The sequence below is a fragment of the Vulpes lagopus genome, chromosome 3 (genome assembly GCF_018345385.1).
Source record: "Vulpes lagopus strain Blue_001 chromosome 3, ASM1834538v1, whole genome shotgun sequence".
NCBI classification, from domain to species: domain Eukaryota; kingdom Metazoa; phylum Chordata; class Mammalia; order Carnivora; family Canidae; genus Vulpes; species Vulpes lagopus.
This window is the reverse complement of record NC_054826.1, coordinates 95848603-95870899: the sequence shown is the minus strand read 5'-3', so window position 1 is coordinate 95870899 and position 22297 is coordinate 95848603. Positions and strand designations below refer to the sequence as shown.

General features: G+C 46.5%; 1 protein-coding gene across 4 annotated transcripts in view; it reads right to left on the bottom strand.

Moving 5' to 3' along the window:
- The window catches only part of LOC121487991 (NADPH--cytochrome P450 reductase), a 61341-nt gene extending 40521 nt beyond the window's left edge, over positions 1 to 20820 (bottom strand). Inside the window, exons 1-2 of one of the 4 annotated variants that reach the window (XM_041750163.1) lie at positions 11498 to 11515; positions 11309 to 11410 (exon numbers count right to left, since the gene is read on the bottom strand). In XM_041750163.1, the coding sequence (XP_041606097.1) occupies positions 11309 to 11410; positions 11498 to 11500 (105 nt within the window). In that variant the 5' untranslated portion in view covers positions 11501 to 11515. Of the gene's footprint in view, positions 1 to 7698; positions 7799 to 11308; positions 11411 to 11497; positions 11516 to 20310; positions 20642 to 20705 lie in introns of those variants that run through there. The other 3 variants (XM_041750166.1, XM_041750165.1, XM_041750160.1) reach the window with 3 other exon arrangements.
- Positions 20821 to 22297: the final 1477 nt, after the last annotated feature.

Sequence of the window (22297 nt, the reverse complement as noted above, 5' to 3'; positions counted from 1 at the left end):
CTACCTGTAACTTATTCTCAAGTAGATCAGGGGAAAAAGAGTATTTTTAAAATATTTTATTTATTCATGAGAGACACAGAGAAGAGGTAGAGACATAGGCAGCAGCAGAAGCAGGCTTCCTGCAGGGAGTCTGATGCAGGACTCAATCTCAAGACCCCGGGATCATGACCTCCACCAAAGGCAGACACCCAACCACTGAGCCACCCAGGTATCACAGGGAAAAAAAATTTTTTTAAGTTATAGATAGATAGATAGATATATAGAGAGATAAACATGGTAAAGTGTTAATATTTGGGGAAACTGACTAAAGAGTATTTAAGAATTCATGGTTTTTGCCAATGTTTCTGTAAATCTGAAACTATTTCAAAATAAAACAAGTTAAAAATATACATGATCTGGGGTGCCTGGGCAGCTCAGTTGATTAAGTGTCTGACTTTGGCTCAGGTCATGACCTCATGATCCTGGGATCAAGCCCCGTACCCTGAGCATCAGGCTCCCTGCTCAGCGGGGAGTCTGCTTGTCCTTCTCCCTCTGCCTCTGCCTCTCCCCCTGTTTGTACATGCACTCGCTCCCTCCCCCTCTCTCTCAAATAAATAAAATCTTTAAGACAAAATACATGATCACTGAAAAAAAAATGCTAAATTTAAAAACATGAAGTAAAAGAATGCAACCCACATATGTACTAGTTGCTTTTTCCTTCTACCAGTTTTTTTGTTTTTGTTTTGTTTTTTTACAGATTTTAAGTAATCTCTACACCCCAAGTGGGGCTCAAACTCACAACCCTGAGATCAAGAGTTGCATGCTCCACAAAATGAGCCAGTGAGGTGCCCCTGTTCTAACAGATTTTTAAAAAATATATACTTTATTCATTAATTCATGAGACACACATAGAGAGATGCAGAGACATAGGCAGAGGGAAAAGCAGGCTCCCTGCAAGGAGCCTGATGTGGGACTCGATCCCAGATCCTGGGATCACACCCTGAGCTGGAGGCAGATGCTCAACCACTGAGGCACTCAGGGGTCCCTTCTACCAGATTATTATTATATATATATATATATATATATATATATATATATATATATATATATATATATAATAAATTCGATTTTACCATTATTGGTTTTAAACTAAATATAATTTTGTTGCTTTTTTAATGTATGAAATTGCAAACATTATAAATTCTCAAATGTTATCCTAGCCTATGAACATAAGAGGCACTTGCTGAATATTGTCCTTATTATAAACAATGCCATGATAATCATGATGCTTGACAGCCTTTCAAGACAAATCTTTGTGTACCTCAGATTACTTCCTTAGAATGGAGTTTCCAAAAATATCTTAGAAGTATTTCTGGATCAAAAGGAGTAAATATTTTGAAGGCTGTTAAATTATTTTCCAAAAAGCAATTTATTTTCATCATTTTTCTGCAGCTCTCCCTCTTTGAGACCCCTTGCTGACCTGGAGAAAAGGGAATAACTTACAAAGCCCCGTGCTCACAAAAGCCTGGGAGGAAAACAAGTAGAAAACCAAGCTTCAGGGGCGCCTGGGTGGCTCAGTCAGTTAAGTGTCTGCCTTTGGCTCAGGTCATGATCTCGAGGTCCGGGGATCAAGCCCCGCATCAGGCTCCCTGCTCCCCACATCAGGCCCCCTCTGCTACTCTCCCCACTCTTGCACACGCACGTGCTCTGTCTCGCACTCAAATAAATAAAATCTTAAAAAATCAAAACAAGGATCTCTGGGTGGCACAGCGGTTTGGCGCCTGCCTTTGGCCCAGGGCGCGATCCTGGAGACCCGGGATCGAGTCCCACGTCGGGCTCCCTGCATGGAGCCTGCTTCTCCCTCTGCCTGTGTCTCTGCCTCTCTCTCTCTCAGTCTGTGACTATGATGAATAAATAAATAAAATCTTTAAAAAAAAAAAATCAAAACAAAAAAACAACCTTCAGGGAACCCTGGGTGGCGCAGGGGTTTGGTGCCTGCCTTTGGCCCAGGGCACGATCCTGGAGACCCGGGATCGAATCCCACGTCGGGCTCCCGGTACATGGAGCCTGCTTCTCCCTCTGCCTGTGTCTCTGCCTCTCTCTCTCTGTGACTATCATAAATAAATAAAAATTTTTTAAAAAATTAAAAAAAAAAAACAACCTTCAGTACCAGAATCAGTAAGCACTCCGGGGAGGCTATGATACCTGTGGCCAGAGGGATAACAGAAAGAAGACACCGGAAAGATGGATGTGCAGACCAGACAGGCCTTCTCAAGGATGGAAACCTTTCCCAGGAAATTAGACCCCCCAGTGGTAAAAAGTGGGAAAGGTGTGCGTGGGGCGGTGATGGCCCAGGGTCCCAATCAAACACCAACCCAAGGACCACAGCTTGGGAACATACTAGTTCCACTGCCGAGCACTCCATTCATCACCTGCTGCTCCTCAACCCCTGATCCCTTCCCATTGGGAGACTGTCAGGGCAGAGCAATGGGTGACATGGGGAGGAAAGACTGGAGTCCTGGGGAAGCATATTTCAATAATCATTTACACCACTTGTATCTGGAAATAGGTATGTTTAAACTCCTTACGTCGGGCAGCCTGGGTGGCTCAGCGGTTTGGCACCACCTTCGGCCCAAGATGTGATCCTGGGGGCCTGGGATCGAGTCCCATGTCGGGCTTCTTGCAGGGAGCCTGCCCCACGTAAAATAAAAATAAACTCCTTACGTCATGACATCACACACACACTAAGCTCCAAGACTCTGAGCTCCAGTTTCTTCCTTTATAAAATGGAGATATTAATTACTACCTGCCTCACAGGGGCTGTTGGCAGAAGTATGGAAGACAAAGATGTGTACAGGGTGAATCCTACATAACAAAGACGAGAACTACTGTTCTGATTTGTGCCTAGTATACTAGGATGTGCTCTAACTATGAGAATTTAGATTGATGGGAGAATACTTCAACTCTGCCTCTCCGGAAGCCAGTCGAGGTGACTTCCAGAAGCTCTTCGATTTCCTTAACAGTTCAGAGAATATGATCTTGAGAAACCCAAAAGCTCTGTAGAAACTCAACTTTTACTGAGGGGAGAGTAAGGTTTGGGTTCTGAGGTCGAGAACTCCCAGAATGTGTCCAATTCTGCCTTTTACCTATCAGAGGGCTTGCCCAGAGATATGCCTCCAGCTGGGCTGGAACTGGAGGGACCAGCTCCCCGCCCTCAACCGTTGCCCATGGGGCCAACAGGAGCAGGGTGAGTTCCCGTGCAATGTCTTTCAATCTTGACCAGCTCACCTTGATGTCCAACAGGAAAGCCTGAATTTATGCGTAGGCCTAGTCACTTGATAGCTGATACGGTACAAGTCTCTCTAACTAAAGAGGCAGAGGGCAGAGAGAGGACAAAGGCCCCAGAGGCTACTAGATGGGGGGCAGAAGACAATGCCTGGTGAAGGGCAGGCACAGGAGAGCCCGGAGGGTCTGCAGTCACTCTAGAAGGTTCTGCAACAACAGCTCTTCTGGCCTCACAGGCTAGGACTCTGCACTCCTGCCAAGTCCAGTGCCCCTCCAGCCCAGTTCTTTTATCATCAGTAGGCAAGGTTAGCTCAGTCTTTGCAAACTTCCACCAGCCAGAATGGAAAACGATGGCACCTTTATCCCACTTCACTTGTTTTCTGGTGTGAAGAATAGCCTACACTTACTTTAGGAGGAAGACAAAACAAAACCCTACCTACCTTTTACGTATTCCTCCGCAATGTAGTATTAAGTCCACATTTCAAAAGCCCCTCATTCCAGGATCCCTTAAAGAAAGAGAATAACTCTTTCTGCCTCGTCATCATCTACTAACTCCAGGATTCCTATAGTTCAGTCACAGCAAAGGAAACCATGGTTCTTTTCCAAAAATAGTATTTGAACTTCTACTAAAATCACGACTTTTCTAGCCAGAGGTGGTTTCATAGAGAAGGGATCGTAACATTGAGGGGGAGCAAAACAGCTCCAGCCTCTTCCCTGATTTCTCTCTAGTCCACTAGATTATGAAAAAGTATGAGTAGCAAAACGGGCAGAGGGACATAATGAAAAGGGTGTGGGACTTGGCGGGAGTTCAAAGAATCAAATTTGGGTTTTGGCTTTCCTACCATCTGAGTAAATCATTTCCCCTCTCTGAGGGGAATAAGGCCAAGACATCCTTGTTGGCTTTTGCATAAATGACGCTTGTGGAAACGTTCTGCAAAGTACCACAGAAACACTGCTGGTTGAGGACACTGAAGACAACAAAGGTAAAACTGCCTTGAGGTGAAACACTCAACTCATACTAAAGAGTGGCTCTTCCACATCCATCAAGTATGCTCTGTGCCCAGCACCATGCCAGCTGAATGAACAAAGACAAACTAAGTCAGGGAATGTTCTGTTACTTCCTTGCCAGAATGAATGGTACAATTCATGGCTGGGTGAGGCTGGTGTAAGCCAAAGTGGCTGGGTGGGGGGCTTCTTGACAAAGGAAGGCACAAAATATGGCAAGTGATAGAGAGGTGGGGGGGGGGGGGAAGCATCCAGAAGGGCCTAAAGGGAAAGTGGGCTCACAGCTTTAGGATTAAAAAAAAAAAAAAAAAAAAAAAAGCCAGTTCAAAATTGCTCTGCCACTTATAGTTCTAGGACTTTGGGCAAATCTCAACTTCCCTTGGCCACTTTCCTATTTTAAGTGGAATACTACCACCATGGAGGCCTCCAACAAGGCTACAGAGAATAACATGAGGGAAACTGCACAGGGCACATAGCAGACATGCAAAGGATGCTGAGTTACCGTCCCTTCCATTCCTCTTTTCTGGGCAGATCACGGTGAAAATCAGCACTACCACTGAGCACCCACATCTTGGTTTCTAAAGACCATTTTCCAATAAAAGGAAGCAGGGCTTCTGAAAGAACTAGCTGGTTCTAGGGCCAGTGCATGGAAAACAAAAGATGAGTCTGGAACATTGCACAGCATTGTAAATTAAGGAAAAGCTCAAGGAAACACTGAACCAGTAGACATCCCAAAGTCCTGATGGCTGAAGCTAGAACAATTTAAGCACCCAAATAAATAATGTTCTTGGATTGGTGGGGGTGGGGAGGGGTGGGGTGTAATTCATCTCTAAGGTTCTTTATTTTCTATTGTGGCAAAATACACATAAAATTATGTATAATTTTATACATATATAAAATTTGTATAAAATTTGCCATCTTCAAGTGTACACAGTACAGTGGAATTAAGTACATTCAAAATGTTGTATGACCATCACCACCATCTAGTTATAGAAGACTGTTATCACCCCAAAGGAAACACAGTACCCAGGAAGCAATCAATCCCCATTGCCCAACCCCCCCGGCAACCTCTAATCTACTGTCTGTGAATTTGCTTACTACAAACATTTCACATGAATAGAATCATATTATCAGCAGGTCCTTTGTGACTGGCTTCTTTCATGTGTTCAAGGTTCACCATGTTGTAGGTGTCAGCCATTCATTCTTGTTTATGGCTGAATACTATTCCAAGGTAAGGCTCTATCACACTTATCCATTCATTAGGTGATGGAATTTGGGTTGTTTTCACTTTTTGGCTATCACAAATAGTGCTGCTACATTCACATACAAGCATTGGTTTGAGGGCCTGTACTCAATTCTCTCGGCATATAACTGGAAGTGGAACTGCTGGGTCACGTGGACATGCTATGCTTAATGCATGGAGGAATTGCCACACTGTTTTCCCCAGCGAATACACCACTTTACATTCCCATCAGCAATATTCAAGGGTTCCAATTTCTCCATGTTCCCACCAGCATCAGTTATTTTCTGGTTTAGTTTTTGTTTTAAATAGACACACTAGTGGGTGTGAAGTAGTATCTCATTGTGCTTTAGATTTGCCTTTCCCTAATGACTAATGATGTTAAGAATCTTTTCATGTGCTTGTGACTATTTGTGTATCTTCTTTGGAAAAATATCTATTCAGGTCCTTTGTTCATTTTTCAGTTGGGTTGTTTTGCTGTTGTTGAGTTATGAGTGTTCTTTACATATGCTAGATACGTGGCGTTTATCAGATATTTAATTTGCAACTACTTCTTCCTATTATGTAAGTTGCCTTTTCACTTTCTTGATAGGGTCCTTGCATCAAAGTTTTTAATTTTTATGAAGTTCATGTCTCAGCTCAGGCTGCTATAACAAATATCCTTGACTGGGTAGCTTAAACAAAAAGCATTTATTTCTCACAGTTTTAGAGGCTGAGGAGTCCAGGTCAAGGCATCAGTAGATCCAGTGTCTGGTGAAAGTCTGCTGCCTGGCTTATAGATAGCTTCTTTCTCATATTCATAATGACAGAAAGCAGAAAGAGGAAGTAAGCCCTCTTGTCATTAAAAAAAAAAAAAAGATTTATCTATTTATTTTTAGAGAGTGTGTGCACATAAGCAGGGGGAGGCGGGAGGGAAAGAAAGAATCCTCAAGCACACTGAGCGTACTCCCACTGAGTAGGGAGCCCCATATGGGCTCAATCCCAGGACCCTGAGATCATGATCTCAGCTGAAACCAACAGTTGACTGCTTAATCAACTGTGCCACTAATCCCATTCAAGAGAGTTCCACCCTCATAACCTAATTACCTCCCCAAAGCCCCACTTTATACCATCACATTAGGAGTTAAGATTTCAACATAGGAGTATTAGGGACACACAAACATTCAGTTCAAAAACAGTCCAACTCATCTGTTTTTTCTTTTTGTTACTTATGTCCTATCTGAGAAACTACTGCCAAGTCCAAGGTCATTAAGATTCACCTCTGTTTTCTCCTAACAGTTTTATAGTTTTATCTCTGCCATTTGTTTAGGTCTTTGATCCATCTTGATTTTTGTATAGGATGTAAAGTAAGGTAAGGAGTCTAGCTTCACTCTTGTTGCATGTGGATATCCAGTTGTCTCAGCACCGTTTGGTGAAAATACTACTTTCCTTTACTGAATGGCCTTGGTACTCTTGTCAAAAATCACTTAGCCATATATATATGAATTAAATTTTGGATTTCAATTCTATTCCATTGGCCTCCAGATCTAGCCTTAAAATAGTACTGCAGTGCCTTAATTACTGTAGCTTCCTGGTAGGTTTTGAAATTAGGAAGTATGAGTCTTTCCATTTTGTTCTTCATTCTCAAGACTGCTTGGCTCTTTGAAGTTCCTCGCAATTCCACAGGAATTTTAGGACCAGCTTCTCCATTTCTGCATAAAAAGTCACTGGGAGTTTGACAGAGATCATACTGAATCTGTATTCTGCTTCAGGGGGGAGGTGGTGGTGGTGATGCCATTTTAAAGATATTAAGACTTCCAGTCCATGAACACAAAATATCTTTCCATTTATTTAAGTCTTTTCTATTTTCTTCCAGCAGCGTTTTGTAGTTTCTAGTGGAAAAGTCTTCCACTTCCTAGTTTAAAGTTATTCCCAAGTATTTTGTTCTTTTTGATGCTATTATAAATGGGTTTGTTTTCTTAATTTTTCCACTTTGGACTGTTCACCACGAGTGGAGTACTGGCTTTTGAACAGTAGAATAAATAAATATCTGCAACTCTATACTGATATAAATAACCAAATAAAGAAATAGGAGAACAGGCACAGCTCTTTCTCCCAGCAGAATTCCATCGAATAAATGGAGGAGAGAGGGAAATAGGGAATTACCATTAGACAGTTGTGCAGTAAGAATTACTGCAGGTGAGACTTACCAGTGGATGTGCTAAAATTAGCAGACAAAAGGCCCAGAAGAAACAGGATTTGCAGTCTCAAAGTTCTCTTTCCCAATATACTCATTAACTACAAAGGGGGATAAAAACAGTAATTTTGCACAGGAGAAACCCTGCAGACACCAACCCAACCAAGAGATCAAGGTGATGTCACTAGTAATGAACCCCTTGAGTTAGTGTACTCAGAAGGCCACAGCACCATTTTGGTGGTTTTGTTGTCACAGACGTATAACCTCCCTCCAAGAAAACATCAGTCAAACCCCAACTGGGGTACATTCTATAAGATAATGAGGTTGGGACAGGCGAAGGGACTGTTGTAACAGATGGGAAGAGACTAAGGAGCAGGACAATTAAGTCCAAGGCAGGATCTTGGACAGGACCCTAGGACAGAAGTAAGATATTAGAGGAAAAAACAACTAGTAAATTTCTAATAAGGGATGTTGTTTAGTTCAGGGGTTGGCAAATTATGGTCAAACATTGACCCAGGCCACTATTTTTGAAAATAAAGTTTTATTAGACTACAGCATGCTCATTCATTTACAGATGACCTACGACTGCTTTCTTCCTAAAACACCAGTCAGGCAGTTGAGACAGATTTTACAACCCAAGATTTACTTTCTGGTTCTTTACAAAAAAAGTTTGCTGGGGGCACCTGGGTGGCTGAATCAGTTGAGCATCTGCCTTTGGCTCAGGTTATGATCCCAGAGTTCTGGGATCAAGCCTCCCCACATCCAGGCTCTCTGCTCAGTGGAGCACCTTCTTCTGCCCCTCCCCCTGCTCCTTTTCTCTCTGTCTTGCTCACTCTCTCTCTCTGTCAAATAGATTTTCAAAAATCTTTATTTTTTTATTTTAATTTTTTTTTAATTTTCTATTTATGATAGTCACAGAGAGAGAGAGAGAGAGAGAGCGAGAGAGGCAGAGACACAGGCAGAGGGAGAAGCAGGCTCCATGCACCAGAAGCCCGACGTGGGATTCGATCCCGGGTCTCCAGGATCGCGCCCTGGGCCAAAGGCAGGCGCCAAACCGCTGCACCACCCAGGGATCCCCTCAAAAATCTTTAAAAAAAAAAAGTTTGCCTGCCCTTGGTTTACAGTTAATAATACCATACCAATATTAATTTCCTATTCTTGGTATTATATTGTATTATAATTTTATACGAAGGGAAGCCAGGTGAAAAATCAAAGGAAACTCTTTTTGTACCATTTTGGCAACTTCTCTGTAAGTCAAAAATTGGCTAAAAATAAAAAGTCTGAAACAATAAGCCAGCGGCATCCTTACCACGAGGCCTTCCCGTCAGCTTCCCTAGACACACCTTACATGCTGCTGCTTTTTTGCTTCATTGTTCTTCCTCCTAAGAAAGTTCTTCCCTTTTCTGTCTGTAGCCACCAAAGCTGTGTCTTCAAGGATGAACTCACGTGCCACTTCCTTCATAAAATCTGCCCCAGCTCCTTCCTATGAGTGCTCGGTGACAGCAGGAAGGAGCACCTGCCTTGTGGGCAAGTTCGTTCCTTCCATATCTACTTCTCTCACCAGATGAACAACTGAGGGTCAAGAGTGATGGCTTAGGGTCATCTGGGTGGCTCAGCTGCTTAAGTTTCTGCTTTCATCTCAGGTCACAATCCTGGGGGTGGCCCAACTCCTGGCTCACCATGGTCCCAGTTAGTTCCCATGCTGCGTCACCCTAGGTTCGGCCAGCAGTAGGCTGTGCCATTCAGCAAAATCTGAGTTTGCTAGGGCAGTGAGGACCAAGTAGCCACAGAAGGCTGCTCTGGGCAATAGCTCCACATACAGAGCAGGTCTCAGGCAGCTGGGCCTTCTTTTTGTTCACCAAGCAGCTTCACAACCTAACATTCTCCCTACAAGCTGACAGGAAGCCAGGGTTCTGATGGCAGACTGTGATGGAGATGTGGACCGATGTCTGGCCAGATTGCCCTAAGATCAAATGTAAACCGAGGTAATTTCCATGATCTGTGTCTATGGACTGAGGCCATGCTTTTAAATCACAAGATTTGGGGAGCAGGGTTATTAAAAACTCACAAAAACATGAGCAAGTGAGTAAAACCTCATGGTGACAGAGGACCATCCTGTGGTGTCTATAAAAGCACCCATAATGATCAGACCATTGACAAGACTGTCCACCAGTACTAAACCATTAACTAATAATAGTTTCTTATTGCCCCAACCACATTCTCTTAGAGGAGAAAAACAAAATCCTCTGGTGCTGGCCTGACGTTACAACTGTGCTGTCACCTGGGATTCCAGGTCATGCAAGATGCTCCCAAGGCTGACAGTTTAATCCTCCCTCTGAAAGATGTTGCCAGGACAGCTGCTGCATACTTGGCCACAGCAAGCTGTCCCAAAATGGGTCGTGAAAGCTGCTGCTTCCACTGCACCTGCTGTGACTTCCTGCTAGGAAAGACCACACCATATCACCCAGCACACCTGGAGGAGGGGCAAGGAGCACAATTTTCCAGGTCGCTGCACTGGGAAAAGGTGTCTTCCTCTGATACCCACACACAACCCGAGGAGCTTACTGCCTAAAGTTACACAATTTCTGGTGAAGGCCAGGTGATACTCAGCTCTTGGCTCCCATACGGGGACTCAGTGGTGCAAGCAGCTTTTTCCTTGGGACTCTATGACCTCAATGTAGAAATTCTAGGTTGCTGTGATGTGGAGAAGACAATGAGGGGGATCAGCCCCAGCTCTTAAATGCTTAAGGCAGGAAGTGACACATATTACCCCCTCTCAAGAAGGCTAAGGAATGTGGGGAAGCTCAGAAACACACAGTGAACTGTGAACCTGTCTGACACAGGTATGCACAACCCGCTTGAGGGGACAGGCAGCCAGTGGTAGAACCAGTGGGAGTCCAGCTGCTCAAAGACTCATGGCCTATTTTTTTTTTAAAGATTTATTTATCTATTTGAGAGCCAGAGAGACAGAGAGCAGAGGGTACAAGTGGGGGAGAGGAGGGCAGAGGGACAGAATCTCGAGCAGACTCCCCATATCGTGTGGAGCCTAATGCAGGGCTTGATCCCAGGACCTTGAGATCACGACTTGAGCTAAAACCAAGAGTTGGATGCTCAACAGACTGAGCCAGCCAGGCACCCCAAAGACGTGTGGCCTATTAACTGGATTTTTAAAAATGGAGATCTAATTCACGTACCACAAAATGCATCATTCTAGTACACGTGCTGCCAAAGTGAGCACTAAAATTCATCACTTTATAGAGTGTGCAACTCAGTGGCTCTCAATATACTCACCCACTGTGCAATCGCCACTACTATTTAATTCATGAACATTTCCGTTACCCCCAAAGAAAACCTCATACACGTCATCAGTCACTCCGCATTCCTGATTTGTCTTCCCCTCTTTCCTTGGACATCGGGACAAACTCCCAGCACCTCAAGCAGCCACACATTATCCTTAACTGTAGGCCCCCCAGCACCATCACTATTTGCCTCATCTATTTATTTCTAAACACTGTGATAACTAACACGTACTAAGCACCTGTAATACATTCTGCCATTTTATTTCATCCTTGCAACGACCCTCTCGGGTACAGCAGCTGTAATTACCACAGAGGTTATAGTACCTTGTCCAAAGGCAGGGAACGGACAGCGGTAGAGTCAGGATTCAAACCCAGACCAGCTGGCGTCAGAGCCACTCTCTCCTTCATTTCTTTGCCCTCCAAAACCTTTTGGGAACAGGGCAAAGTTATGCAGCAGAAGTTGCTTCACTGAATGACCTGGGGTGCATTTTGCAGTTAACATCCCAGCCGTACCATCAGGTGACAGCATTGCTCAAATTAAACCACACCTGGAGGCAAGGAAGAGGTTGGTTTCAGGCTGGAGCTGCCTCACATCTCTGCATACCTAGTGCCAAGAGGCCTGGTGTAACATGGTACACAGTAGACAGCTGCTGAACGGCTGAATCAACAGCAGGTCGTGGGCCAGAGTCCTCCCTCCCCACCCAAAGGCACGGCCTGCTGGCCCTTCCCTGGGAGCACTAGAACGGAATCAGTGCTGCCTTCTGACACCTCTTGGCTCTGCTATGGTCACTAACTAAGGTGCAAGAAGCCAAGCCAGGCCTTTTAACTTTCACAGCAAAATGGCAAGATGCTGCATGTGGGATGTGCTAAGAACCTCGGGATCCCCACTTTGGCCTGCCTGCCTCCCACCTCTGGCAGAGGGACTCTCCCCACTCCCTCTCCCAGATTCTCCTGCTTCCCCCTGCTGCCAGAATGCACCACACTGGGTCTTCTCGCGCTCCCATCCCCCAAAGGTCTGCCCTTGCAGTATTATAATAGAGACCCAAGCTCTCTGCCCTTACCCAAGTGGGTCCCAGAAAGGGCTCCCTGGGGGCCATGCTCCTCTGTTCTATGGAACATTCCGTCTGCCTGGGGCCTGAGCCACCATCATCCTGTTGGTTCACACACAAGCGCAGTCCCAGCACCTCTACAAGGGCCTGGTACTCACAGGTGGTCTACAAACACCTGTTGGGTGTGGAAGCTGCTACCTACTGCCTTATTCAACCGGCCAGATGAAGGCCCAGAGAAAAGTGCTTCTCATGCTAAACTGACTGGCTTCCTTTTTCCAATAATGCTTGTTGTTTTGTTTTTTTTTTTTTAAGATTTTATTTATTTATTCATAGAGACACACAGAGAGAGGCAGAGACACAGGCAGAGGGAGAAGGAGGCTCCACGCAGGGAGCCCAACATGGGACTCGATCCCAGGTCCTCAGGATCACACCCCGAGCTGCAGGCAGCACCAAACCGCTGCACCACCGGGGCTGCCCCCAATAATGCTTGTTGTTCAGACCCATCCTTCTTTGGCTTGCCTTCTAGGAAGCTGTGAGCTGAGTTTTGTGGTTAATCCAACAGCTTCTCTTGACTGCCTTTCCATACGATTACCTCCCTCCCAGGGTCCTCTCAATTACTAGGCTCTCGCTTCTAAGCTGTTTCCTTGGCTTGAGGTTTGGCTGAGGAGAATGTTGGCCTTGGAATTCAACTACCTTATTAAAACCCAGTTGAACCATGAAAGAACACAGGTCTGGTAGGCAGGCAGACCTTGGTTCCAACCGCAGATATGCTGCCTCCACATGACGGGACCCTAGGCACGTTATCAATCAGCTGTAGGCCCCTCACCGACCGTCCTCACGGTGTTATGATGATTGCATGAGATGTAAAATACCCAGCACAAGACCTGACATATGACACTCAAAAGTTACACTAGAACTCTCTTATTTATTTCAGTAGAATTTAAAAAATAAACACATGGATTCATGTTTTGGGCATCCAGGTAATGATCTAGAAATATCTAGAGAGACTTAGAATACTATGGGGGGGGGGAGCACACAACCCAAGTTCCTTCTCTCTTTCAATTATAATATGATTACTGAGTCATTGACTAACTAGTACCTGCAGGAGGAACTTGGAACATGCCTACCTTATACCTGGCATGGTACCACACACGGGCTTACTCCTGTGGCAATGATGCAGAGGTTCCCTGTTCCCATTGAATTCACATTCTGTTCCAACCATACTGCCATTTAGGGAGACGGAGGATTAGGCTCCTCCTATTACAAGCCACTTCCATACCCTTGGTGAAGGGTAGATGGAGGAGGAAGCGAAAAACTGCAAACAATAGGACAATGACAGCCACTAGGTATCTTTGAGCAAAGGAAGGGTGATACCAGCAGGGCTTGGAGATCAATCTAGCATGGACAGATCTTGAGAAGCAGTGGGGAAGAGTGATAAGGAATTCCGGACTGGGGGTGGCAATTAGGGACCAGTGCAGGCAGGAAATGAAGGGGCTGCAATAAGACCACAGCAGGGGGAGGAGGAGGGAGGGAGAGAGAGAGAGACAGAGAATCAAAGCTAAAAGCAGACAGGACTGCATGGTGGTGGAAACCCAGAATAAGAAGGCGGCAGAGGCCAACTGGTCTTTAGAGCTTCAGGGAACAGGAAGACGCTTAAGTGACGAATAGGGAGAGAACTTACTGGTGGGGTGGGGTGGGGGGAGGAGTTCAGGTGGGATGGGCTTTTTCATCCTTGTTGCCATGCTGGGCAACCTTTTAGAGTTTACAAATCTCATTACATAAAGAATGTACCCGACCTGTACACGTGACACTGTTTGGTTTCTTAAACAATTACAGAGGTTCTGAAACCCTTAACCGAAACCAACAAATGCTCTTCTTCACTGGACCACAAATCCCTGACGGGAAAACTTGTTGATGCCTGGAATGTGTCCCAATCCAAACCCCACCCCTAGAGGAAGCTGGGCACAATTGGTTGATACGGTCTCCCGTGTATTCAAGAACCACCATCCCTGTTTGCAGTGTTGAAAACCGAACCCCAGGTGACCTACAGTTAGAGTCAACACCTGTGGATTTAGAGGTGAGCACAAGTTCATGTGTTCCTACCCAGCCCTCAAACCTTTGTACAGACCCAGCCTAACCAGTGCAATGATGATGTGTGCTTGCGAGGGTCGAAGTATCACAAGGTCACAGTGCTGTTATGTGAGCCCCAAAGGAACAGGTCATGTGGAAGGCTGAGCTTGGCAAACGTGAAGGGCCGGGGGGGGGGGGGGGGGGGGGGCAAAGGAAAAGGCACTGAAGATAAAACGAGGGGAGATAAAAGAAAATGACTAAACATAATTCATAAATTTCACCCAAAGCGAATTACATAAGTCCCACGTCAGAGGGCACCCTCCACAGAGTCCACCTTTCTCTGGGAGTACAACCGGCTATATGAAAGCCAACTTTCTCCATCCTATTCTCCTACCATAGGATCTTGTAAAGAATCCAATTCTCTGAGAAACCATTCGTGGCTGATGACACCACTGTCTGGCCCATCATTATCTTCCAGTTTAGCCTCGAAACTGATTAGTTCCTGGTAGGCCCATGTCTGATTCTCTCAGCTGTGTCTAGATGCTGTGCAAAGATCAAAATGCCTCCCCCTCCAGCACCCCAACTAAGAGAGATTCCCCGCCACTACCAAAGTCACCTCTTTATAAGTGAAACAAGACCCCACTTCAGCAGCTTTCTCCACAAGACACCCAGGAGGACTAGGTCCCCAGATGCTTTGTTCACGACATACTCCAGTTTTAACCAAGCTGCCAAATCAACCAGCATCAGGTATGACAGGCTGATGAATTTGGCTCCAGTGGACCCAACCAACAGGAACCACCAGCCTTCAAAAAGCCATGGTTTGCCCCATGGGACAACTGAGTCCGCCACCTACACACACACCTCGACTGGTATACAACTGATACATAAACACTTCACCTGGGGTGGGGGGGGGGGAGAAATCCCTCGAGGATGTAGAACGCTGAAACAGGATACAGATTTAAGCAGAGTAAAATTCCCAAATAATGAATTTGCCCAGAAAGGAGGATACGGACAGTATCCTGAAAACCCAATACAGGAATATGCTGCTCTGTGTTAGTCAGATTACAACCTATTTAAAAGCCTTCCCATCAGGGCGCCTGGGTGGCTCAGTTGGTCAAGGGTCTGACTCTTGATTTTGGCTCAGATCATGATCTCAGGGTGGTGAGATGGAGCCCTGCGTTGGGTTCCACACTGAATGGGGAGACTGCTTAAGATTCTCTCTCCCTCTCCTCCTCCTACTCATGTCCTCTCTACATAAAATAAAATATAAAATAAAATAGTAAGTAAAGTAAAATAAAATGCCTTCCCATAACTTAGCATGGTTCATGAGACCCCTTTAGAGAAGCCCCAACTGCTGCCTAGCCTCATGCAACCAACACCCTACACCCTACGGACCCCTGGGGGAGGTGTGCCTTAGTGGGCTCAGTGAATTCCTCCCTATCCTCCAAGACCCTAATCAAATGTCACCTCTTCTGGAGAGCCTTGTGTGACCCCCATATAAAGGCAGCTCTACCTGAGAGCTCCCTCACACACACCAAGCTCAGCACCAAGGATGAACACTTCACAAGCATTATCTCAGGAACTGACTCCACACACTCTGCCATAGTTGGTTACTTTATGTTTGTTCCCTGCACATCAGAATTCTCAAGTGCCTGCACCAGGCCCTAAACATAGAAGCTTAGGTTCTACATTTAGGGTCCCCTCACAAAGGGCCAAATATGTGTTTAAGTGTCATTCCACAGGGATGGAGACACTGCCAAAAATGGGGAGAATCAACTGAAAAACAAACACCTTTTGAACAATCCAGGAGGCAGGTGAGGCAGGGATTCTTTTCCCTACTTCATGGCTGAAGATATGAGACCTGGTGTGGGCCAATGCCTATATAAGCTGGAAACCTGCCTCTTCTGACCCAGGAGCTTCTCCCCACCTGCCAGATGAGTCTAAATTCTTATCAAAAGCCAGACAACAGAACTGCATAGAAAAAGCAGCTTTGTTCTGTAGCCTATATAATAACAAAATAATAATAATAATAATAATAATAATAATAATAATAATACTAGAGAACTGGCATTACTTATCTCTATATAAGGTACTCATTTTAGGGGTGCCTGGGTGGTTCAGTTAGTTAAGTGTCTGCCTTCAGCTCAGGTTATGATCCCAGGGTCCTGGGATTGAGTCCTGCATCAGGCTCCTTGCTTAGTGGGGAGTCTGCTTCTCCCTCTCCCCCTGCTTGTGCTTTCTCTCAAATAAATAAATAAAATCTAAAAAAAAAAAAAAAAAGATACTCATTTCATTTATGTTTCTTACACTATTACTTTTTTTTTAAGATTTTATTTATTTATTCATGAGAGACACAGAGAGAGAGAGAGGCAGAGACACAGGCAGAGGGAGAAGCAGGCTCCGTGCAGGGAGCCCGATGCGGGACTCGATCCTGGGTCTCCAGGATCACGCCCTGGGCCAAAGGGGCAGGCGCTAAACCACTGAGCCACCCAGGGGTCCCCAAAAGTAATTTTTTTATGTAGGATCCACACCCAGCATAGAGCCCAAACCCATGATCCTGAGATCAAGACCTGAGCTGAGATCAAGAGTCAGACACTTAACCAATTGAGCCACCCAGCTGCCTCCCACCAAAATTTGTTTAATTAAAACAGACATACTTATTGGTGCTTTGGTATTGGAAGCGAGGAGGAATAATCATATTACCAAGTAATTATTTGTAGTAGGTGATTTCCCTTCCACCAAAATAAAAAGAAAATCCTCTCGGGGATCCCTGGGTGGCGCAGCGGTTTAGCACCTGCCTTTGGCCCAGGGCGCGATCCTGGAGACCCGGAATCGAGTCCCACGTCAGGCTCCCGGTGCATGGAGCCTGCTTCTCCCTCTGCCTATGTCTCTGCCTCTCTCTCTCTCTGACTATCATAAATAAATAAAAATTTAAAAAAAAAAATCCTCTCCAGTCAGAAAATAAGACAACACAGCACAAAAAATGAGAGGGGATCTGGAAGCAGGTAGTCCTGGGTGAGGCCTCAGCTTGACCCTTAGACTTGAGCACATGACTGCATCTCTGAGATGGCCTCCCCAGCTATGAATCCAGTATGAAAACACTAGCCAAAAAAAAAAAAAAAAAGAAAACACTAGCCTTTTGGGGTCATCAGAGGTATTAAAAAATACATACACATGTGCACACGTAATACAAATTTTGCACAGAGTCTGGCATAAATTTTCCTGAAACAAAAGCACCTTCAGCTGTTCGTCTTCACAACTGACCTGAGAATTCTGAATTTAAAAATGTGAATCTCTGCTGGTGGGAATATGACAAGGGAATGCTTCTGGAGGGGAGTTCAATACGTACTGACGTTGAAAGTCACACCATTTCTATAAACATACACACTCACCCCTTCGTATTATTTTTCTCAGTAGAGATGTCTCAGTGGAAGGCTCCTTCCTAAAACATTTACTACCTATTTTACACATTTCTGTAATAGTCTTTTTTTTAAATAATGAACACTTAGTTTTTCTGTAAACAAAAAAAATACATTCTTACATAGTCATTTCTACATTTCTTTTTGTGGATTTTAATTTTTAAATGTACCTGACATAGAACAAAAAGTGAAACCTCAAATTACTTATCATCATTTGACAAACCATGTGTGTTATTTGCCCTCAGTTCACTCTAAAAACTGCAACCCCTAAATAGTGCCTGGCATGTGCTACTCAGTATCTGTTAAATGAATACATTGAAAAGCTCATAAACATTGATCCAGCTCCTCCACTTCTAAGAATTCATAACACAAAAATATTTGCCCAGTTGCACAAAGATAAAGAACAAAGGCTACTTACTCACTGCCACAGAATTCGTAATAGCACAAAAAACAAAACAAAACAAAACAAAACAAAACACTTTTTTTTCAATAATACCAGTTACTGGAATATTCTGTCATTTTTAAAACGAATGCGGTTCTAAAAAAAATGAGGTAGAGTTTTACACGGTGATATATCATGATAAGCAATAAAAGGCAAGTCTCAAAATACTAACATTTATAGTAAAATTAATAGCAGCGCATTTCTGTTTTAAGTAAAAAAAAAAGAATAAATGTTTTTATACGTGAAGAAAAGTATCTGGAGAACGTATATTCTACCTATATTCTAGCAGTGATTTTTCTGAGTGAGGCTATGAGAGATGCTCACTAACTACACTGTGTATTTCTTAATAGTTTTATTTTCTTCAAATAGTAAGCACTTAATAATTCTGTAAACAGAAAAAAAAATTGTTATAAAAGAGCCATCTCTCCATTCATTTTGTCCTGATTTTAATTTTTTTTTTTTTTTTTTTTTTTTTAATGATAGTCACAGAAAGAGAGAGAGAGACAGAGGGGCAGAGACACAGGCAGAGGGAGAAGCAGGCTCCATGCACCGGGAGCCCAACGTGGGACTTGATCCTGGGTCTCCAGGATCGCGTCCTGGGCCAAAGGCAGGTGCCAAACCGCTGCGCCACCCAGGGATCCCCTGATTTTAATTTTTAAATGAATCTGACATATAAATTAAATCCCAAAGTACTAAACTGAGGCCCGCAGGCCTGGGGTGGTTTGCCAAAAAGCGCACAGTGCTAGTGCCTGAGCTAGAAGTCAGATTCCCTGCCCGCCGGTCCTGTGCTTTGCTCCTTCCTAAAACATAAGGAAGTAGATGTTTCAGGGGCAGCTGGGCTTCTGGAACCATGGAAGGTCCTACGACTATAGCTTAAGAGCTAAATTCTTATTAACCCGAAACATCCCATAGGTTCACAGTAAGTGTTCTAGATTTGCCAAGCAGTTCTGATTCCAAATGCTCTCCTGAGCACAGCTGGACTCATCTAACTCAGATCCTGATTTTCAAGGGGTTAAGGGAGTCACCGGCAGGTCCTAAAATTTCAGGTTTATCAGGCAACCAACAAATCCTGTGGCTGCTTACAAACTCGTACCACCCAGAAGTTTGCACCTGCCTTACTCATCATGTCAGCACCTGTTTTCAGGTGCTGAAGTACATCCCTGGGGCTCCTTGCATCTCAAACCTATCTGCTCTTTTTCCAAGTGCTAGACACGAAGAATTTTGGAGAGTTAAGGACACCTCCCCCCCGGCCCCGCAAGTTTTCACCGCAACACGACTGGAAGCTAATCTTCCATTCTCTGAAATGTAGCCCTGGTTTTTTGGACAACTGAGACAATGATTAAGTTATCTGCCCAACAAACCAGTTTTCTCACCTCAGCTGGTAGTAAAAATCATGAGAAGCTCAAGAACTGCCATTCTCTCAAAAAGGAAATAAGACCACCATTGGGGAACAGAAAGAAAAGAAAGCATTCCCTTCTGGGTTCACTGCTCTACCAACTGGGACTCTGGGTTACTTTCCCGATCAAGCCAACCCCACAGCCACTCAAAGGGGATTGTTACAGGCAGAACTTGGAAACAGTTCATCAAGGTCTTGGTCTTCTCCCCAAATGAGAGAGCCTAAGGAATTACAGCACTGCACAGTTAGGGCACTGGACCCCAGAGGGTTAGCTAACTGCTCTGCTTACACGCAATACTGAGTTCTCGGTGTCACCCTCCAAGACCCTCCCTCCTCTGGATGCTCAGAACCTCAACCCTGTGTGGGTGGCAAAGTGGGCTGCACCTCTCCCTGAACTCCTTGAGGAGGAAACAAGGGCTCCAAGAAGTTAACTGTCCTACCAAGGGGCCAAGATTCAAATCCAGAACTACCCACTCCAACCTCATCTCCCTTGGTAGAAGCACCATTCTCCAGTCCGCCCAGCTCAGAGGGAAAGCTGTATTTCATGGGTCTAAGAAAAGGGGCAGCCGGGTTCTCTGAAGTGGACCCAAACTGTTCAGTACTGTTCCACCAGCTTACACAATGATCTTGAGAAATACAAGCAAAAAGTCGAGGTCAAGTTCCCTGCAGCCCCCTTCGCTTCCCAGAAGACCTCGACCTCTTACCCAATTGCTGCCACGACCTAAAGGTGTCCTGGCTGCCCGGCAGAGTCCGGCAAGTATGTGTCGCAGCGGCCACCAACCACATCACCTGCCCACGAGGGGCACTGGCCCCCAGGGATGCCCTTGCCCGCACCCAGAACGAAACTCAGGAGAGACCGGGCTGGCAGGCCCCCGGAAGCCTCGACTGAGCCCACCTGATGCTGCAGGGTCAGATTCGGGTCCCAGTCGCATTTACCGAGCGTCTCCTACCTGAGTTACCTCAGTAACTGGCCTCCTCTACAGGCCCATTGTACAGACGGGGAAACTAAGCCTCACGGAGGACAAGGGGCTGTGCTGAGGACGGCGGCGCGGAGACTGGAACCCGAGCCCTCTGAAGGTCCGTCGGGCGCCCTGGGCCGTGGAAACCACGACCCTCAAGCCGCCGCGAGAGGTCAGCTCGAGGGGAAAGGCCGCCCCGGGAAGGACCAGGGTGGAAGTCGCGCTGCCCGTGCGAGCGTCAGCTGAGACACGCAGCGACCGGGCCCGAAAGCCCGCCCTAGCGCCGAGCGGCCGGACGCCGTCGGGCCCCGGATCCCGGCACCCCGAGCCCCGGCGCCCCAACCCGGCAACCCCGCAACCCCGCGACCGCAGCCGCGCGCACTCACCGCGGGCGGCCCGGCAGCACTGCGGCCACCTGCACAGGACGCAGGCCCGCACCACTGAGGCGCTACCACCGCCTGCGCCGGCTGCGGGGGTGGGGGCGTGGCCGTCGGGGCACCACCCCGCCCAAACGAGCCGCGCGCGCGCGCTCTCGGGGCCAGGCATCCCCCGGCGAATCCGAGCTCTTGGTACGGCCCGGCTCGACCCCGCCCCCTCGGCGGCCCCGCCCCTTAGGCGGGCCCGGGAGCCTGGCCGGGTCTCGATGCTGCTGCTCCTCGGGCCGGCGGCTCCGCCCCGTCGGTCCCCGCGGGGCCGTGGCCGTGCGCCCCGCCGCCTGGCCTGCTGCTGCTGGCTGCCGCTCGCGTGTGTTCGCGCTTTCTCCCCCTTACCGGGTCGGGGCCGCCGGAGCGCGGAGGGCCGAGACGGGAACGCGGGCCTGCTTGGGGAAGGGGGCGGGGGGAGGGGCGGGAAGTGACCGGCAGGGGGCGCGCCCTGGACTGAAGAGGCGGGAGGCGGGGGTGGGGGGCGCCTCGGGCTTGAAAGGTCTGGCTGCCTGGGTGGCGGGTAAGAGCCCCGCCTCTGCCTCCTTGGCTTTGGTTCTTGCATTATAGGGTCAGGAGGATTAGGCGGCATAACTCGGCGTTCCTAAAGGATGCAAGTCCCTGCGGTAGTGAGTGCTCTAGAAGTGGAAGTCGTCGCCATTAGTAGCAGTAGCTGCACAGGCTGTTGCGAATTCTTTCTGAACAGTGGCCATCTCCCTTCTTTCGGAGACCATTCTCCATCTTTCAAAACAGGACCAACCAACAACCAGTATTTTGTAAATAGTAACGCCTGGGTAAAGAGAGGATTGTTCCTGTGACTCCAGTTTTAGACTTCCAGGTCCAGTTTGTCAGGATACCAGTCCCTGCAACAGACGAGATGAATGCCATAGCCCTCAGGGTGGGGCGCACCCTGTCCAGCCCAGGAACCGAATGTGACTCCTATACTTGGCCCTCAAGAGAGCAGTGGGGAATTCCTCCCCCAGATCTCTGGTACTCCTTCCCACCTTCCCAACATCCTGTTGAACATCCTCGCCCCCAGGGTGTCCCAGGAGTCTTCAGTCTTTAACTCTGAATCCTTGTACCCCTCTTCTGTGAGGCCAGAAATGACAACACTGAGTTCTCTCTGCTAATAATAGGTCACCCAGGCAGGAACAGACATCTTTTGTTTTGCTTTTCCCCATCAAACCAGTAACTGAGTCCTATGGGTTCTATTTCCAGGACCCTCTCTCCCTTCTTATCTGCTGTCTCTGCCCAACTCAGGCCTCTCTGGGTTCACCTCTCACCTGGATGATCTCAGCAGCTCCTGACTGTGCATGTCACTTCAGTTTCTTATACACCCACTGCCAGGGAAACGTCTTCATATTCTTCTGTACTCACTGCCCTACCTTCCTGACCCCACACCCATCCTCCCCCAAATACATTCTCACTAAGCCGCTGGAAAAAAAAAAAGTAGGTTGGATACGCACCTCCCGCTTCACACAAGTACTTCACACAAACAGACATTCCTGATAGATAAAAGATTTAAATGATTTTTCAAAAGAGAGAGAAGAAAGAGG